Below are 18722 nucleotides of genomic sequence, written 5' to 3'. Positions count from 1 at the left end.
TCCAAGGGATCCTGTATTAGGATGGGGCTTGCAAGGTGTTACAAGACTACAGATAAGTAACGGAGACTGCCATAGCTTCAGCTGTAATAAAGCTGGTAGGAATATATGGGAGAGAAGTCAGGCAATGAGGTCCAGAGTGCAGGGAAGGGCCATAGCGAGTGGCCAGAGCCTGGGCTGGGATGCAGCAGGTAATTTTGTCTGTTCTGCTGGTTGCAGCTGGATCATGGGGATAGAAGGACCCTGGTTAGAAATCTCTGAATGTAGGAAATGCTGGCTTGGAAAAAATGCAAAAATCTTATTCCCATCTCCATTATGGCTTTTACGCCCAATCTTGTATGTGCAAACTGGAGGCTGGCTGCACCGCCCTCTCCAGCACCCAGAAGCTGCCGACCTTGCATCTAGCCTGGGCTTAGGTGGGAACGTGGGGCTGCCCTCCCCGCCACCCTGCAGGCGCAAGGCGGCTGCTGCATTTGCTTCATCTCCACTGGGTTGGTAGGGAGACTCATTAGGCAGACAGATGGTGCCTGGAGCACGTTTAAAAAAAAATAAATTATTCCCTGTGTTCATCCCCTTATCTTTAGTCATTTGCCTTTTATTGCCTACCTTTATTTCCTATCAGCATTGATGCTGAATGCTAATTACTCTGGGTGAATATATTTCAAAGTTATAATAAATTTTACGGGCTCTAGATTTATTTTCCATATCTACTGGTTTCCTATAGAGCATTCTAGCTCCTTGAGCTTTTCCTCCCAGTCTTTAGGATTAGGATGACTGACAGGTCCTGGAGCCCGGAGATTTGCTTTTCTCTTATTTCTCTTTGATATAGGAGTCTCCTGGGATCTGGGCAGTGTTAGACAGAGGTGTGTGAGAGCCTGCGTGGGTGGCTCCGACCAAGGGAAGGCCTGATTTTTCATGCCTGCTCCCTGACCAAACCTCTGATTTGATGACTCCAGGGACGTTATTTTGGCAGGGTAAGGCTGGTCACTCTCTGTGGAGGTGAGTCCTCCTCCTGTCCTCACCCAAGGACACAGCAGCAGATGTTATTGGGGCAATTTCCCCTGGTGATGCGTTTGGATGTCTGTGAGCAAGGAAGCATTGATGTATGGTGGGTGATTTCCATCGTCTCAATAGCTGGTGGGGAGGTAAGTAGGAGGTAAATCTCCTCTCCAGCCTCCTCAAGAACTGCTGCTGTGCACGTATGGGGACACCCAGGAGAGCAGTGTGCTGGGGTGTTGGGCAGTGAGCCAACTGAAGAAATGCTGCATAACTACTACAGGATTGAAAATGTACTTGGGAAAGAGGCCCGTGGTTTGACAGAGTGTGTTAGGACAGTTAAGGCAAGGAAACACTTGGTTCGTGAGAAATAAGTCATTGGAGTCTTGATACCTCCTTTGGGGTGAATGGGTAATATCTGACAGTCGCTGGTGTGTACGTGAAAGTCACTGTTAGAGGCAGGGGGACATGGAGTGGAATGTCTGTGTTAGCAGGTCATGCCTCGCAGTAAGAGCAGAGCTGTGCATCTGAGCAGAGCTGTGAAACCAAACAGTGCTGGGGCACCGGCGTTTGCACTCCAGGCATCTGGGGGTGGTTTGTGGGCAAACAGCATCTTATCCTTACACTGCTGCATATGCAATGCATTGAGATGGTATGTATGAAGACGTTCAAATGCACGTGGGCACGTACCTGTAACATGGATGGGGTCAGTGTTTTTCAGTACCAGTCTGTCTAGTGGGATGGGTTGGTCCAGGACTGTGCAAAACCCACCCTCTCTTATGAAGGACTGCAGCTCAGGAGTGAGGGAAGGACAGACAGGGATTAAGCCGGTGTCTGAGCCCCCGTATTTCTGGGAATAGAAAATGAAGTTGGTTAGCTGGTTGTCTGCCATCTGCTCATGATGAAGTATAGGCACTAAACAGTCCTAAATTATGTGTTTTCTCTTATCAAAGGTACTCAGACAGCTTATTTGCCTAAGGAACCTCACAAAAACTCATTGGTACCTGGAGTTCTGCAAGGTCACATCTTGTACTAAAAAAACACAATAGAAACACAACACAAGCCCACAGGCAGAAAACAGTCACTCTAAGGTGTTCAGAGGTCTTTTTTTTCCCCCTTCCCCCTGCCTCTCCCCCCTTCTTTTAATAGCAAGACTTTTTCTTTGTTCCTTGGAGGTGCATTTCCCCATCTCCCCTTGCATACTTGCAGAACACACAATTGCTGGGGCTCCAGATGGGTCACAGCCCCTCACAGAAGGTTCATCAACACATGTACGTGGGACAACCCTCAAAGAGACTTGCCTGTGGGCACCAGGCCCCTTGAATCCCTGCTCCCTTCATTCGCCCCTGTGCTATGGGATGGTACTGCTATTCTGCCATCTCTCACTGCTGCCTTCTCTCTCCTACAAAGGCAGAACAGGTGCTTCTTTAAAAAAAACCCACAAGTCTTTAAATCAGACACAAACTTCTTGAGATTTAGCACAGGTCTGCTTAATTTACATTATCTTCATAGCCTTAATTTACATAATCTTCATAAACTTTATTAGCTAGATATACTCCTACCCTGAAGCTTTAGGAATTTCAGGTCATCCAGTGTCTTTTTTTGGTGGCTAAATACAGATATTTATCATCTATAGAACTCTCTGTATAGCATCTTTCATCAATAAAAATTTTCTTAAGAAGAGTCATTATATCTCCAGTTTAAACTAGGGGAAATCAAGGTAAAGAGAGGATACATACAACAGGCTGTGTTGGAACTGAGAATAAAGCCAACCTTCCATCTATTTTAGCATTTCCATGTTTTCTCCCCCCCCCCTTTTTTTTTTTTACTTCTTTCCAACAGTTCTGATATCTCTTGGATAAAAATTTCTCAGGTTGCTGGACTGAGTCATAAGGGGAACATTAGAAAACTTCTTACATTCTTGAAAATTTTCTGAGCCTTAGGAATCCAGCACATCAGAACACCACCAGGAAAATATTATCTTGTAATGTAAATTCTGCCTGTCATAGTATTCCTGTAACATACTAAGCCTAGAAGCAGGGTTTTAAATCAGTGTTATGGTTTGCTATTAGCATAAGGAACTATCACCTGTCCTTCATGCCAATTAGTTATCTTGTATTTTTATTGTTAGATCAATCTTCCAAAATACATTCAAAATATTTACCAAGCTAAAAAAACGTAACAACTGGAACCAGGTATATCTCTATCCATTATTACCTTTTTGTTACGTTTAATTTTGGTAATTAATAGGAAATCATCGAATAGGAAGAGGTAGACGTCAAGAAGTCTTGTGCTTTCTGAGGAGGAAAACAAAAAAATCAACTTGATGGTGTGATTATTTTAAGGAATTGCTACTTCTAAGATGAGGCACATCTATGAATCACTGCATCTTACAAAATGCTTTTAACAGAGAAGCATGGTTTCCGACATAGTACACAACTACTCATCTCCTAGTTTGCACTCTCAAATGCAGCGCTTAAAAAATCATATGTCTCTTGATGATTTTGGCTACTAATACTTGTACCTTGTAGCAGCTACCTCGTTATGAAAAAAACAACTACTTGCCTGCCAGGAAAAGTGACCTGGATCACCTGGAGTACCCACAAATACAACAACCAGCATGCTATAAATCAGCAACTCCTACCTGGTAAACAGTGAACCTTCTGAAAATGGCAGAGATAAAGAAATAGGGAAGTGCTACCTTTTTTGGTTACCTTTAAATACTGGTATACTGCCCTCCTCACAGGCTTTTGCAGTGATGAAATGTTAATTGATAGAATCACCAAAGCCTTTCAAAAACTCCACAAAATAGTGTTGGCTTATCTTTTCTTCCTAGCTTAGAGGTCATGAGAATGTGAGGAATATAACAACAAATGTCTGTGAGAATTCTTCAAAGTCTTTCAGGCTGATCTCCAAGCCATGTTGAAAACTCAGGTATTATTATAATAAATAACAGGGAGCAATTTAACAAAAGCAAGAGTGATTTTTTTTAAGCAACTTCCTGCAGGAAACGTGGACTCTACTGGATTTGCAGAGTTTTGTCCTTTGACCTCTTCCTTGTTTATGGCTCCTTCTATCCCTTTCCATAAATCTTTCTTTCATTTCCCTTTTTGGTCCCAACTTGCTGTCCTATTTCACTTACAGAATTACCTCCTTTCTCTGCTGCAGACTTTATCCTTTATAATCTGTCCTCTGGTTACTCTGTACCAATAGGGCATCTCTGGGCGTGAAAAGTAGGCATGAAATGCCCAGCTACTCTTCACAGCAAATGGGGTTGGTCAGAGCTATTGCTCCCAGGCAATCTTGCAGGATCCTAAAATACTTTCTTGGGTGTTTGGTTCTGAAAGGTTTGGCTTGAAAACATCTTGTATCATTAATGTCGCACAAGTCAACATCAGTAACTACTGAAAATTAAAATTCTAACTAGGTCATGGATCAGCCAGCTGCATGGAGAATAAAGAAACTACCATGAGGACCTTCTTACGTGGCACTGGAGATTCAGAAGACTACAAACAAGCAAGTTAATGTGTATTAGACATCTTATAAAAACTACCCTTCTCTAAGTTTCTATGAAGTCAAAAACTTCATAGAGGGTTCTCCACAGCATCTCTTGTACAGCAGTAGGCTTTTGTGGGTGTTACACAGGAAAGAATTATTTGTTGTAAACTCTGTCTACTGCTGTTTCTTTGACAAACTTTTCTGTTTCTTTGATTCATACTGTGTTCACAGAGTCATTGAATGGCATTGGTTGGAAGGAACCTCTGGAGGTCTCTGGTCCAATCCACTGCTCCAAGCAGCCCAAGCTAGAGCAGGTTGTTCAGTCAAGTTTTGAATATGTCCAAGAAAGGAGAGTCTGCAACCTCTCTGGTCCCCTGTACCAGTATTTGACCACCCTAACTGTTAACAAGTTTTTCCAGTTATCTAATGGGGGAATGCCCCATGCTGCAACTTGCATCGTTATGTCTCATCCTGTCTCTGTGCAACTCCAAGATGCCTTTAGCTCCATCTGCCTTAAACCAGCCATTAGGCAGTTGAAGACAACAGTCATGTCTTCCCTGAGCCTTCTCTTCCTACATCGGAACAAACCCACTTCTCTCGGCTGCTCCTGTTCCTAATTACAGGATTACAAAAAAAGCCATGCAACTTTTGTTGTGATCTCAGTGATCTCAGTTGCATTCAAACAAGCACAGCTTACCTTAACACCAAATTTGTGTGAGTCTATTCGGAGTCGTGACTTTAGGACATGCTTCTTTCAGTTGTGCGGCATTATATTTGCCTTGTGATTTCATTTTTGTCTTGAAAGATATTTCATTCAGACAAGTGGCTAAATGCCAGGCATTTTTATATTGCAGATTGCAGGCAGCTGGCTGTCTTGGTGGGTAAGAGTTATGCTCATACCTCCTTCTCCATTTTCTAATTATGTCTTGCAGAAAGAAATGTGGACACTGGATGGCCACCCTTACCTCCTGCATTGGGACCTCATGTCTCATCAAGAGAGCAACAAGTGCAGGGGAAAGCATTGGCAGGAGAGGACTCAGTGGCTTTCTTTCTCCTTTGCCCCCCTAAACATCAGCAGCAACCTTTTCTTCTGCTCTCCATGTCCCTGATGTTGTGCCTTCCTCTCTGCTACTATAATTCTCCTCACATGGGGAGGAAACCAAAAACCACTGAAAAATGAACTGTGTCCCTTTTGCTGCTCCCTTTATAACAGTAATAATGATGGTGGGAGACAGAAAGTGTTGGGTGCTTATTCTCTTCACCTCTGCTCCTGAGGAGGTGGTGAAGGAATTGTAAGACATGGGCTGTGGTCAGTTCTGTCAAACCATTGCTACAGCCCTGCAGCCACCATGGCACACAGCTCCCAGCATCCTTTCAGATGATGGTCTTCTCCAAACTGCCCAGGCTCTGCTTCCTGCTCATGCAAGGAGGAAATCCTCCTCTCCTGCGCAGGCAGAGGTTCTGCAGCAGCTCCCCAGCAAGCAACTTGTGTGCCCTGCTACAAAATGGTGCCTGTGTGTCTGGAGACGCAAGTTTCTGCTCTGCCAGGGTGACAGACAGCTGCGAGCAGTGTTGTAGAAATCAACATTCTTGCGTGGGACCACTGTGCTACCTGTGGAATTAATGGCGTGTGGTATGAGTGCTCTGTTCATAAAAGGGAAGCCAGCCGGCAGGATAACACCTTCGTGTTCCAAGTTACCCACCAAAACAGCAGTCTTAGCAGAGATGAAGTATGAAATAAAAATAGGAAAAACCTCTGGACTTTTCAGTAATTTTCAATGACACACGTAGTGGATATGGTGCCAGAGAGGTGAGGTATGTTGACATTGGTCCCCAGGCACGTGGGGGACCTTGTAAAGGACAGTCTAAACCTCCTGTTTTCCTACTGCCACGTTCTTGAACGTGAGAGTAAAACTCTCCCTTTGAGTGGCAGGCATTGGCCAGTCAAGCTGAGTTCTTCAGCACCTGGCAGACTGAATATCCGTATGTGACAATAAACAATCATGCAGATTACTCATCCTTTTGGCGGTTTGGCTGTTTCTCAGTCTCTCTCTCTGACAAGCTGTACATTTGCTTTTTCTTTCCTGCACTTGCCCAAATACTGTTGCAGAGGTTCATTCTAGATCTGCCATAACAAAAGATGATTCTGTTAAGCTAACTCCTGATACCAGGACATTTAGGGACATTACCTGCTAGTGTTAGCCTCCCTTCATGAAGAAGAAGTCTGTTTGCTGAAGACAAAATGTTTTCACTGCTGTTTTCTCTTAAGCTTTGCTTCAAACACTTGACACAAAAAAGAGAGAGAGAGAGAATGGAGAATCTCGCATAAGTGACGATGAACTGGGAGGCAACCAGCAGCTAAACAAACTGAGCACATGTGTGCTCTTATCTCAGGCTAAATAGAATCATAGAATCATAGAATGCTTTGGGTTGAAAGGGACCTTTACAGGCCATCTAGTCCAACCCCCTGCAAGAGCAGGGACATCTTTAACTAGATCAGGTTGCTCAGAGCCCCGTCCAACCTGACCTTGAATGTTTCCAGGGATGGGGCCTCCACTGCCTCTCTGGGCAACCTGTTCCAGTGCCTCACCACCCTCATCGTAAAAAATTTCTTTCTTAAATCCAGTCTAAATCTGCCCTCCCTTAGTTTAAAACCATTGCTCCAAATACATCACACAGCTAATAACTGAGCATGGCTGGGTTTCTTCAGCAGTGCTATTGCTTAAATGTGTTTACGCTTTTGAAATGTTAAGCTGGGTTTTTCTTTTCCGGAGTGAGTTTAATGGTTTTTGCAGCCCTGCATGTGAACAGACATAATCCTTGAGGTGAGACCCACTTGATGATGTTACCATAATGCTGCTTAAGTCTGTCTGTATGGGTAAGGGGGTAACCACAGCAGAAGGGTGCACATGTTCCCAGGTATGCTGTGTAATTTTTTGTAATGGTATTTAAATGTAAATAGAAATTTCTTTGGCTCAGCTTGAGGAGTGAAAGAGCTGAGTAGATAATTTCTACTTCGTATCCTTATAAAAAGGTAGTAGTACACCTATCCTGTTTCATTCTGCCCCCTAAAAGCAAACACTGGAGAGTTCTCCTGGATCATACGATCGTACTGTCTTGGACGCTAGCTGAGAGCAGCCCTTGCTGCCATCCAAGGCACTGTGCACAGCCTGCGTGTTCAGCTACAGTGTTTGCAGTGCTCAGGCTGCAGCTGCTCTTGTTAGAGCAGAGCCGTCCCCAGTAACTAGAATATAGACAACCAGCCAACTTTAGACCACGCTGTAAAGACAGATAGGAAACAAAACCTTCCTCAAGGAAAAATGCCCTTTAAAAAACTGCTTACCTCTGGGACAAAGAATCTCTTGTCACGATCCCAGACCTGAGGCCAAATTATGACCTCTTGCAGCTGCCTGAACTTCTGAAAGTTGTCCAACCACTTGACTTTACCTTCCAGATCCCCTGAAATGTGTGAAACATCGGTTACTGCCAAGGCTGGCAAAACCAGTCCTGTTTCTAGAAGATGCTGAATACTGATTTTCTCCAGTGGAAGCCAAAGCACCTCACATGTGAAGCCCCAGATGAACTCTTGGCCTTGTTGTAAAAAATGTCTAAACTCTTATGTCAGCAGAGCCAGAATTTCAAACCATGCATTCAAACATGCTTAAATTCACTGCTAAATGAAAAGGCTGTGTTTACTAATCTGACTGGGGAACAGGGGGAATCATATAAAACTCAATCAAATTGTAATCTTAAAAAGTTCTTTAAAAAAAAAATAAATCCTGCCTTTCCAAACTGTCTGGGGTAGTGAGAGAAAAATGATTTTCATTATATATAACCCAATCAAAACACTGTTGAAATTAATGAGAATTAATTTCAGGGGAAGTGGTGCCAGAAGTGACTGAATTATTTAACTGGGATGAGGGTGCCTCAGAATGTGAAAAATGGGGACTAAGTCTTTGCTGATTCAGGGCCATTATGGGGAAAACTTTAATGGACCTGCAACTCAAATTCCAAGTTTTTGTGTTGAGTGATATTGCAAATAATGGTTTCAGACACACACACACACGCATATACACCAGAAGGGCAATGCTGGGACTGCAACTGTTCCTTATGTCACTGATTCACTGATCAAAAAATGAAGGCAGATCTTTGTCAGGTGTCCGTGAATAAAGAGGGGTCACCCCTCTATCTTTGGTTTCCTTGGCCCAGAGGTATCTAAACTCTGGAAAGACCTATTTCTTTGCCAGTAATATTCCCCACATATCCCGTGGTCTTTTGGGGCCATACCTAAAACTGCTGTCCTCCCAGCAGAAGTCCCCAGACTAGCCACAAAACCATCTTATTTTCCTATGATGGGACCTGTTCTGTGCTGAGAAGTGTGCTCCTTGTGTGGCCATTAGGCTAGACGCCTCATAAGACTTGGCAAGAAGAGAAAGAACCCGAGTCTCTCTTTTAGGTGGTAATTCTGTCATCGGAGTATTTATCCAAGAAGAAGGAGCCCCAGATTTATCTCTCTCTAGAAGACATGAGCTCTCTCTCTGCCTGATCTCCCAAGGAGATGTTCGAGCCTTCAGCCTCCAGGATGGGGAGAAGGATGGTGGCAGAGAGCGAGCCACCATGCCGGGTGGCTCAAGGCCCTGGTGTGCTGCTGGTGAGGATGCAGCGCTGCCTGGCACCTCTCCCTGCCAAGATTGGCAGGATAAGTGTTTTGCTGATGCACTGTCTTGTCTTTGAGTTCAGTGGGGGCTGCTTGAGGCCTTTGGGGAATAAACCTATCTGCTGATGTACTATATGACCATAAGACACTTAGAGATGCATTTATAGCTTCCTGAACAAGACTGAATTAATCAATTATTTAGAATTAAAAAATTTTTTGCTTAAAACAAAATGCAGGGAAAAAAAAACATTCCTGGACCAACCCCTTCTTTTTCCACAATAGCTAGAGAAAATCTGTAGCTGAGATAGCTCTTCAGCTACTTTACATGGTAGGACCCTGTCATTTAGTGAAAGGTCACTGACATAATATTCCCCTTGTGAGTGCAATTTTATCCTATTAAGGATTAGCCCCAACAAATCCTCCCTAGACATAAATCCAACTCAAAGACTTCTTTGTTTGAGATCTGTCTTGATTTGTTCCAATTTGTGATCTGCTCTTAATTGTTTGCACGTCATTGCAGATGATTCTGACCAAATACAAGTGACTCACTGATTTGGGAGTCCTGTGACCTTGCTCAGAGAGGCTTTGACAGCACAAGGGTGGCACCAATCATTTCCTACAGAATGAGGAAGGGCTCAGGATTGTAGAAAGGCATGCACATCCTCATTGCATCTCTGCAGGGAGACCAGACCCATTCACACTCAAAGGACATGCACAAAAAGGCCACATAACTTGCTAATTGTTAATTGCACACTTGACTTTTAACCTTAGCTACTTACGTATGGACTTCTCCACCTTCTCTTTAAGTGCCCAGATAAAGCCTTTCTCTGTTTGGTCAGTGCTCCTCTTCCAGATGTTGTTAAGGAGGAGGGGATAGCGCGTCAGTCGATGCAAAGGAGCGACCAGCAGCTCCGGCAGATGCAGCCTCTTGCACTGTTCGTTTTGTTCACACCACTGCTGAAGACAAGGAAAACCTGCCTTAGGCCTCAGCTTGCTCCCTGGCAGGGAGGTAGCAAACAGTTTTCTGCATCATCAGCTGACTGTAATGAGACAGGGACTAATTAAAGATGAACTTCTCACACAGTAAGAGCAAGGGCAGCGTAAAGGCTCTCTACAGGGGGAATCGCGTCGCTCCTCCAGATTCCCTTTCTGCATTGCTGCTTCCCTTTCAGATGCTGTGGCCATGCTAGCAGATCAAGCAGTGCTCTTATTCATCTGCCATTTTAATTTCATCAGGAAAACCTCAGTTACGTTTGAGGGCCACCTTATGTTTTAGGGTCAGCTGCTACTTCCCACTGGGGACTGTTTTCCTAGGCATGAGTGTATGAAATCCTTGTGAGATTGTGATTGTATGAAATCCTTGTGAGATCCAAGCTATGTGAAACTCCCAGGCCCTAAAAGCTGCAGAGTTTGGCTGCTACAAGAGGTGTCCTCCCAGCTTTGGGCTGCCTGTGAGAAAGACCACTTCTTCAGGTTTCTCTTTCTAAGCCTGTAATGTTGAAGATCAATCTTAAGTATTTACAGGACACACTGGTCTGCTAATGATAAGTCAGAAAGAGCAGAGCCCTCTCCCCGGGAGCCCCACCGCTGCGCTGGCTGGAGTTCTCGCTTCAGCCAGGTGCGGTGTTGGCAAAGACAGAACCTGCCCGAGTGCCGTAACTTTACAAAGACATCACTGATAGCTCTTTCCACCCTTAGAGGGAGGTAAATGCTCACTTACTGGTAGTGTTTTGATACCAAAGTCTACATTTGCTTTGTCTATGGTTAAGCAAAACCTGTCAGAGGAGCTAAAACACTGCCATTGCAGAGGGGTTGCTTGCTGTTCTGGCCAGGGTGTTGCTTCTTCCCTGCGGGCACATGGGTCAGCGAATACCCGTGAGCAAGGAAAGCAGCTCGGCTTTCTTGCCAGGGCTCAGCCAAAACCCACCCCGCTTTCTCATCGCAAGCTCCCAAGACACGTGAAAGCACTGACATGCTCCTGGATTTCTGTTCCCCTTATTTTGGCTTCTATCATATACCCCTTTCCTTAAGCAGAAGGAAGCCATAATTTGCTTCTCCAGTTTTGAGGTTTGTGTATGTCACTGCTGATGTGGCACAGCACAGGGGCTGGGGGCTGTTTTGTCCTCAGGGAATGTGAGCCCTGTCATCTGCTAAAGCACATAATACCCTACATACTGTGTTCCCACCCAACATCTAAACCAAGCTGATATGCAGGACTTGTATCAAAGTAAAACACATGAGAGAGATTTTACAATGTGGCTTGATTTTTTGTTTCTTTTTTTCTGTAACCATTTCACTTTGTTAAGGCGGAAGTCACCAAGTCAAGGAATTATGTGTGAAACATCTGAGTGATAGAGGCTGGCAGTACGTATTTTCTGCCTGCAAAAATGCAGCCAGTTGTTGTTCCCTTTTGGCTTCCCCCTCTTGCCTGTTCTAAATTACAAGTATGGACTTTCACATGTGCAGGGGAACATACACTCAGAAGGGTGACTTCATATCTGTGATACCCTCTGCAGTTCAAAAAAATTTGTGTAAAATGCTGTCTATACAGTTTTGCTTCCAATGAACTTTCCTAGTCTGCTATTAAAATCCTGTCATAAGGCAGGAAGGCTGAAGACGAAGACGACAACAACGACAACAACGACACCACCACCACCACCACCACCATCACTTTACTTTCAGGTAGATGCCAAAATCTTCTCTCTGTCTCAGGTTTTCCAAGTAGAAGACAGCGGAGGTATAATTAAGGCAATAAATCTGGTGTGTCTGGCAGAGGTCACCCTGGAAAAACTGCAGAAAATACTTGGAAACTTATCAAGAAAGAAAAATGTCATGACAAAGGGAGGAACAACAGTTTTGGTTTTGTACTATGCATTTTACTTGAGATTTCCCATACCTAGGAAAATAGGGAGGGGAAGAGGGAAAGGGGGAGTTAAAAAAGTAAAGGGCAAGTTAAAAAGCGGTAAAAGTGGTAAAGTAGTAAAAAACCCACAACAGTGCTCAAGCAATGCATGAGAGCACAGTTCTAACAGCTCTGCAGAGGTATGAAGCATTCTTAGACTTTGTTCTCCTTAGAAAAAAATGATGTGAAATTAATGTAGACACTGAAGATAAAAGCCACTATCTATGCAACAGCTTTGCATGGCCTCATATAGCATGTCACTTTATATCTGAGTGTGTTAGGTAGCTCTTAGAGATGTTGAACATCATCTGTGATAAAACTCAGTTTTATCTGGGATTTTGTCTGTCTCACACTAACATTATCGACAAGAACGCCTGAAGTCAGAGGTAATGGTGGTGGGAAGCCAAGCTCTAGCCTCCCTTTCCCTTTTTAAAATCCTAACCCTGAGGTAGGGTCTGTTTTAGTACTTTCCCAGGAGTTTTGTAATGGCCTCTACTGCTAGGGAAAGTTCAGGTCCATGAATTGATTTTCTGTCTGTATTAATATTTTCAACTTTTCAGTCATTTGGAAGTTGTGCAGGAAACAGAGCCCCTGGAGACTGCTGTTTGGACAACTGCCTTGTTTACCAAGCAGACTGCCCGGAACGGTTGCAGGGCAGTGCTTGGCAGCGGCAGGACAGCTCTGTCTGTGCCTCTCTCTTGTTCAGCAGACACAGGCCAAAGTGCAAGAGGTATTTCAGCCCATTGGGCTCTTAATTAAGCATTTAAATACACTTGTGTGTCTGGTCCACGGAGTAAAGGAAGGATCTATGCGATGGAGTGGAAGGAGGCAGGGTACATCTGGCGATGGGGCTGGGGTCTGGTCTCAGGGAAACATCTTCCCTAGAGTGAGAAGCTCGCCTCTGCCAGTGGCAAAGTCTCCTCAAGGTCTGGGCTACTGTTCCCCAGGAAGAGAAAATCTTTCCATGCTTTGTTCCACATACAGAGTACCTTTCCACGACCACCTCAAACATGCCAATGAATAAAAACATCCTACTGACAGGAGGTGCTTGAGGTTGAGACCAAACTGCCTGTGACAGATGGCATGTCCTTGACTGACTTGATTGCTCTAAAGCACCTGCATGCTATGATAAATGGTCTGCTGCAAGGACCTGCTGATATTAAGCAAGAATACTTCTAATTATGTTACCTTTCTGAGTATGGAGCTGAAATCCATAGGAGAGTCTGACTTGCTGACATGCTCCTTCACACTTTCAAAAAAAGTGTTCAGAAAACTGAGACTTAGCTAAGTAAGGGAAAATAAAAGAGAAATTAGCATCAGCGATCTTCTGAAGTTAAGTTTAAAACAACTTTGTTTCCCACCCCTGGTCTCTTCAAAGGCTCCAAGCCTAATGGGGTGACTATACTTATCTCCCCAGCATTGCCAGAATTAGCTTCAGAATTACGCCTGGAATGCTTTAATTAGTCAGAAGCTAAAACAAATCTATACAAATACCCACTTACGTTGTGATAATGCCATATGACAAAAGCTTTGAAACAAGATTAGATATTCCATTTAAACTTATTTTAGGGTAGCAGCTGTATTTAACAAGAATTGACATGAAAAATTACAATGCATGAATGGTATCTACAGGAAAACACTGTGTATGACAGAGCTGTGCTGAAGACTAAGGACGTCTTCATGGTCATTTGAAGAAGATACTACTTTTCATGGTTTCAGTTTGTTTCATGCTATTGGAGGTGAGGGAAATTTCTATAAAATGCCATGAAAAGTCACATATTCTCCATAAGTTAATTTTATATGTTTGCACTGGATTCAAGGGTGCCTACACTGCCAGTCAGATATGGGTGAAAGCCTGCTCCTAAGCCCACACTTGCCTCCCGAACACACTATTTGCACACAAATTCATGACCAGGCTCTGCTTTAGGCCAAACTTTAGTCCAGAAGGGAACACCATCCTCTGTGATACTGCTATGAACTGCTGTTGTATCTGCACACACTGCTTTGTTTGGTGTATTTATGGGGGCAGGGTTGCTTATAGGATGATGCTTATTCTTTCGTTTTGACAAGGGTACATTTTACACCTTTTACAGCATGCATTTTTTCATGGATTCAGCCTGCTGTCAAGAAGAAATGCATGCTGTAAAATGCATGAAAAAAAGGCATAAAAGGCATTGAGAGCAGCTACTTTCTCCTACATTTGATCACTATTCTATATACAAGTATGCATAATAGATGATCATTTATCATCCTCATTAATAAGGACAACAAAATTAGAAAACAAAATAGAAAATGTATTAAAGATAATTCTCTCAAGACATGACCAAGCTCTAGCCAAGCTCAAGGCTTTTGTGATAGCTAAATGGCACACAGCAATATACCCCACTCCCTTCTTTGAACAAGGAGGAAGGAATCAGCAACCGCACATCAACTGAACTCTAGTAGTTGGCTGCATGTATGGTCTTAGCCCACAACAAGTGCAAGGTGAAACACATCAGCTAAAAATCTCTTTCCTCGTATCTCCAAACCTGCTCAGGTGGTCACTCACAGCAGCTCACCTGGTGTGTGGTCAGTCACTGAGCAGAGGTGACTTGCTCATGTGTTTGAGCTCTAGCTAATTGTCCCTGCTTTTCTTATTTCGGCTAAAAGGGGAGATGTTAACTGTTAAGGCAAGGAAATTACAATAAGGGAAAGAGCTTGAAGTAAGCAACTGGTTTAGGGCTTGTGAGCAGTCATTCAACTTATGCAGCTGAAGAGCCTCTTCCAAAATTCACTTACAGGGTGAGGTGTCCTGTAAAAGAGCTCTCAAGCTAAGAAAAACTTCTGTTTTGCTTCTAAAGTTATGTAAAATCTATTTTGGACTTATGGGTTCCTTTAACTTTCAGGAGCTGCAAATGGTCTCCCAGCAACTGGCCACAAGCAGCAAAGAGCTGGAGCACATCACAGCCAAGCCTCGTGGTCTCCCTCCTCCTGGAAGCTGGAGGGTAAGTAGTACATGAAGGCAGAGCATCCAGTCTGTGTGGGAGATATCCTTCCACCCACACCAAGGGGAAACCCCAGCTGGGGAGGGGTGGTCATAATTTTGTTTTAACTTGCTGTAATGGAGTGGCATAATAGATGGCAAAGTCTTTGTGCCTGTTTGTTTGCGAAAGGAAACTTGTTATTGTAGTTATTTTGCCATTCTTAGTGTTTTGCTGCAAGGATTGTGCAGTCAGAGTTTATCTTCACAAATCCTTTTAAAAGGATGCTGCTTATGAGAATTAGTCTCAAACTCGTGTTTACTTCAGAAAACTGCCAAACGAACTCTCCTCTGCATTCAAATGCCTGTTTATCTTTTGCCGGAGGCACGTGAGAATAATTTGCACTGGTGAAATTTGACCCCCACTGACATACCAAATAGAAATGAAGGAAGGACTAATTGTTTGAACTAAGTTCCAAAGGTGAGCATTGAATCTGAATAGAAGCTTTATGGATGGTTTCTCATCTCCTTTTATTGGGCTGGTTGATTTCTGATCTCAGTAAGACTTATTTTTTTACTCACCTTGTTTAGCTCCTCTAAGTTTGCAAAAAGTCTCCACAAATCCACATCCAAGAGAAATTCATTACTCTGGAGGTATTTTAGAGTGTTCATAAATATCTTTAAAAACAAAACAAATCCATGTTATTTACTATTTGTGCCTATTCAATATATCTTTTTTTTTCTTTTTTCCTGAAAAGAACATGTTTGTACTGTAATTCTTATGAAATGATCATTTGATTTGGGGAGGGCAGAAGATGACACTCTGGGAAACTTTTCCTGAGCTGCCTGAAGGCTAAATATTGGGCTTTGTGCGAGGAGGAGGGTATGAGTGGTGTCTCTAGGGTGTCTCTGCGGCTGCCACGGAGGCAGCTATGCCCCTGCTGTGCTCTCTGGCAGAAGAAGGGCAACTGAGCCCCCTGCAGATCTGCATGAAGGAATTAATAACATTAGAATCATAGTTACAGATTTCTATGACCTTTCTAAATGCTTTCCTTCCTACCCCATGCATCTGCTGCTATATAAGTCGGTTAGAGTTACTATGGGGAAAAAAAAAATTGTTGGAATAGCATAAGTAGAGGGCTCATGAAGGTTTTTCATCTCTCTGGATTGTTTTATTAACCTGTACTGAGTGAAAACTGTGTGTGTATTTATTGGCTGTTTAAGATTTTATATTATTTAAGCTCTGATGGTGATCTTGGAGCTGTGCTGAATCTGACCTAAATCTGAAAAAGGCTTAAAAAATGTAGACTACTGAGTAGAATTTTTTGTATATGTGTGAAAAGCATTAATGAAAAAAACCTATCACCCAGGTGCCAAGACTGAAGAGCTACTGAGAGTGTTTGCTTAGCCTTGTGTAATTCTTCAGTTGCCATGAACAGTTGACCTGAGAGCTTAAAGGGGATTTACGGTGGTCTTTAAGTTCCCTGTGGAGATTCATTAAAATCAGCGGAATATTTCTATACCGCAAAGTACTTAGAGTAGCAGGTATCTGTAAAACTGGCTACCTGAATTCAATGGGTTCTTTCTTTGGCAGGAGAGTTTGGGAAGCTGGCATGGACTGAATAGTTTATCATTCATGGGTCACGCAGGGCAGGCTAAGGCTTGTATGTGGGTTCCTACATCAGGGTCACCAAGGGACCTGCATGTCCTCACCCTTCCCAGGATTTACCCTTTTTTTTTTAATCTTCTCAGAAGAAAGAGTCTAGAAGGAAGGACACTTCCATCCTGCCTTGGACCTATATCTGGTCCTGTTGTCCCCTTTTCCTCTCCCTTCCTGTGCTGCCTCACCAAGGAGGAATTCAACCTACTCCTCTATTTATTCCCTTTACTTTGCAGTACTTCTTGTATTGCCTAGGCTAACTTTTCAGCAACATGGAAAATGCTTCATTAATCTTTTTCTTTTGACTAATAAGAAAACAGGAATTGTCTGTGCAGTATAAGAGAAAAATGATAGGAAGATATTTAGGGGAGGTTCCGTCCTTTTAAATGGGTACACTAACTTTTGATGTGTGATGAATGTAAATAGTGCAGCTATTTTTGTAACAGTGTGTAGTATTCTTGTCCGTATTTCAAAGCTCTTAAAATTCACCAGGATGGAGGCAATTTGGAGTTTTTGGGAGAGGAGTTGTTTTTTAGTTTGCTTGTTTTCTTGTACTATTAGAACTACAGGTCTGCTGAATTCTGAGGTTTTCATGCTCTAGTCAGGATAATCTAACCACAGCTCTATAGGAAGTTAAATGAAGAGTATAATGTTACGGACTAGTGGTAGAGAAATATCCAGTATAGTCAATTGTAGAGTGGCTTCAGTTCAGAGTTAGTGAGAGGAATAGTGGAATATCAGCTGAAATTACTGGAAGGATCTGCAATCAGGTGGTGTTCACAAAGCACTAGAAAGGGATGTCCAGAAGAAGAGATGCCATCAAGAAGATAAAAAACAAAGGGAATTGTGGAAACAGGATGAGCAGGCAAGATGGGAGAAAAACCAAGCACTTAAGTCATTCCCCTGTAGAGAGGCTACAGGTGGCTTTATGTCTGCCATGCTGACAGCAGGGCAAATAAAGTTTCATTATTTCTGAGAAATGAAATCTGAAGTTACCATCTTGAGAACCAGCAAATGATCCAGAAAGTAAGTGCATTCACTTGTGACAAGTTCCCACACTGCTGCTTCTTTTTTCACTTCTAACCGGCTGTCGACATCTTTCTGCTCAGTCTGTTGTGCCTTTATAAATTCATGCCAAGATTTACTCTATTGATTGAAGAAGAAAGAAAACCACGGACTGTTGTGTCAACTGCTTCAGACCTTATGGAAAGAATCTATGATCTATTTGCCCATGTAAAGAGCCCAGCTGCCTGGGCTCTTCTGATTCTTCTTCTGAAGAATCACTAATAATCATATTAGTGATTCTTCTGAAAGCTTAAAGATTCCTTTAAAAACATTAAAAAACCTGACATCTTCCTCCAAAATATCTATAATATAAACACATTGAATTGAAAGTAACACAGTATGATAGTCTATGTTTGTAGGATGCTACATCAAAAAATAGTGGGCAGCTTGCAGATGCTAAGGAATCAATCTGTTGTGCTGCTGCTGCTACTGGAAAGCAGGGATGGATGATAGCTTCCTATTTTCCAGGTGGTAAAATCAAGGTACCAAAGGACTAGGTCTTCATAGGTACATGGATACTGTTTTGTTTAGACCTAAGCTGGCCACTATTGCCTTCCTGACCTGCTCCAAAGTCAGACATTCACATATAAGTTAGGTGCTGACAGGAGTCATCAACAACCAAGTCTATGGGGAACTGCATATAACAGCCTGCTGTGAGAAGCACAAGGTTTGCTTTGGAGGCCGGATGGCGTTAGGTGTGGGTTATCTGAATATCACCCTGGTAGCCCAAGCTTTGTGTTTCTGTGGCTAGGGTGCCCTGGAGGCCAGGAGCCTTGTTTATCTGGCAGACAGGCTTTGGTGGGATTTCTGCGTTGAACCATGGTGTTGGCACTGATGTCTACGTGGCCATCTCTGAACGCACCCCTAAGGCAGCAGTGGGGGCGACCGTGCCCCATTTGGCATCTCTGTGATGCTGCAATTTCTTTCCCCAGATCGGCAAGCGCTGCTGAGAGGGTTGTCTTGATGCCTTTTTCTGAAGGTGGTACTG

General features: G+C 43.3%; 1 protein-coding gene across 1 annotated transcript in view; it reads right to left on the bottom strand.

Annotated features, from left to right (window-relative positions):
* The window catches only part of PLEKHG7 (pleckstrin homology and RhoGEF domain containing G7), a 37018-nt gene that overhangs the window by 5179 nt on the left and 13117 nt on the right, over positions 1-18722 (bottom strand). Inside the window, exons 7-15 of the mRNA XM_072883357.1 lie at positions 17666-17815; positions 15592-15687; positions 13239-13334; positions 11825-11938; positions 9928-10102; positions 7835-7950; positions 6681-6774; positions 3211-3290; positions 1684-1843 (exon numbers count right to left, since the gene is read on the bottom strand). Coding sequence (XP_072739458.1) covers positions 1684-1843; positions 3211-3290; positions 6681-6774; positions 7835-7950; positions 9928-10102; positions 11825-11938; positions 13239-13334; positions 15592-15687; positions 17666-17815 — 1081 coding nt within the window. The remainder of the gene's footprint in view (positions 1-1683; positions 1844-3210; positions 3291-6680; positions 6775-7834; positions 7951-9927; positions 10103-11824; positions 11939-13238; positions 13335-15591; positions 15688-17665; positions 17816-18722) is intronic.

Source organism: Ciconia boyciana, chromosome 1, assembly GCF_034638445.1.
Source record: "Ciconia boyciana chromosome 1, ASM3463844v1, whole genome shotgun sequence".
In the NCBI taxonomy this organism is placed as follows: Eukaryota; Metazoa; Chordata; class Aves; order Ciconiiformes; family Ciconiidae; genus Ciconia; species Ciconia boyciana.
Note: the sequence above shows the minus strand (reverse complement) of the source record. Positions and strands in the feature narration are given on the sequence as shown.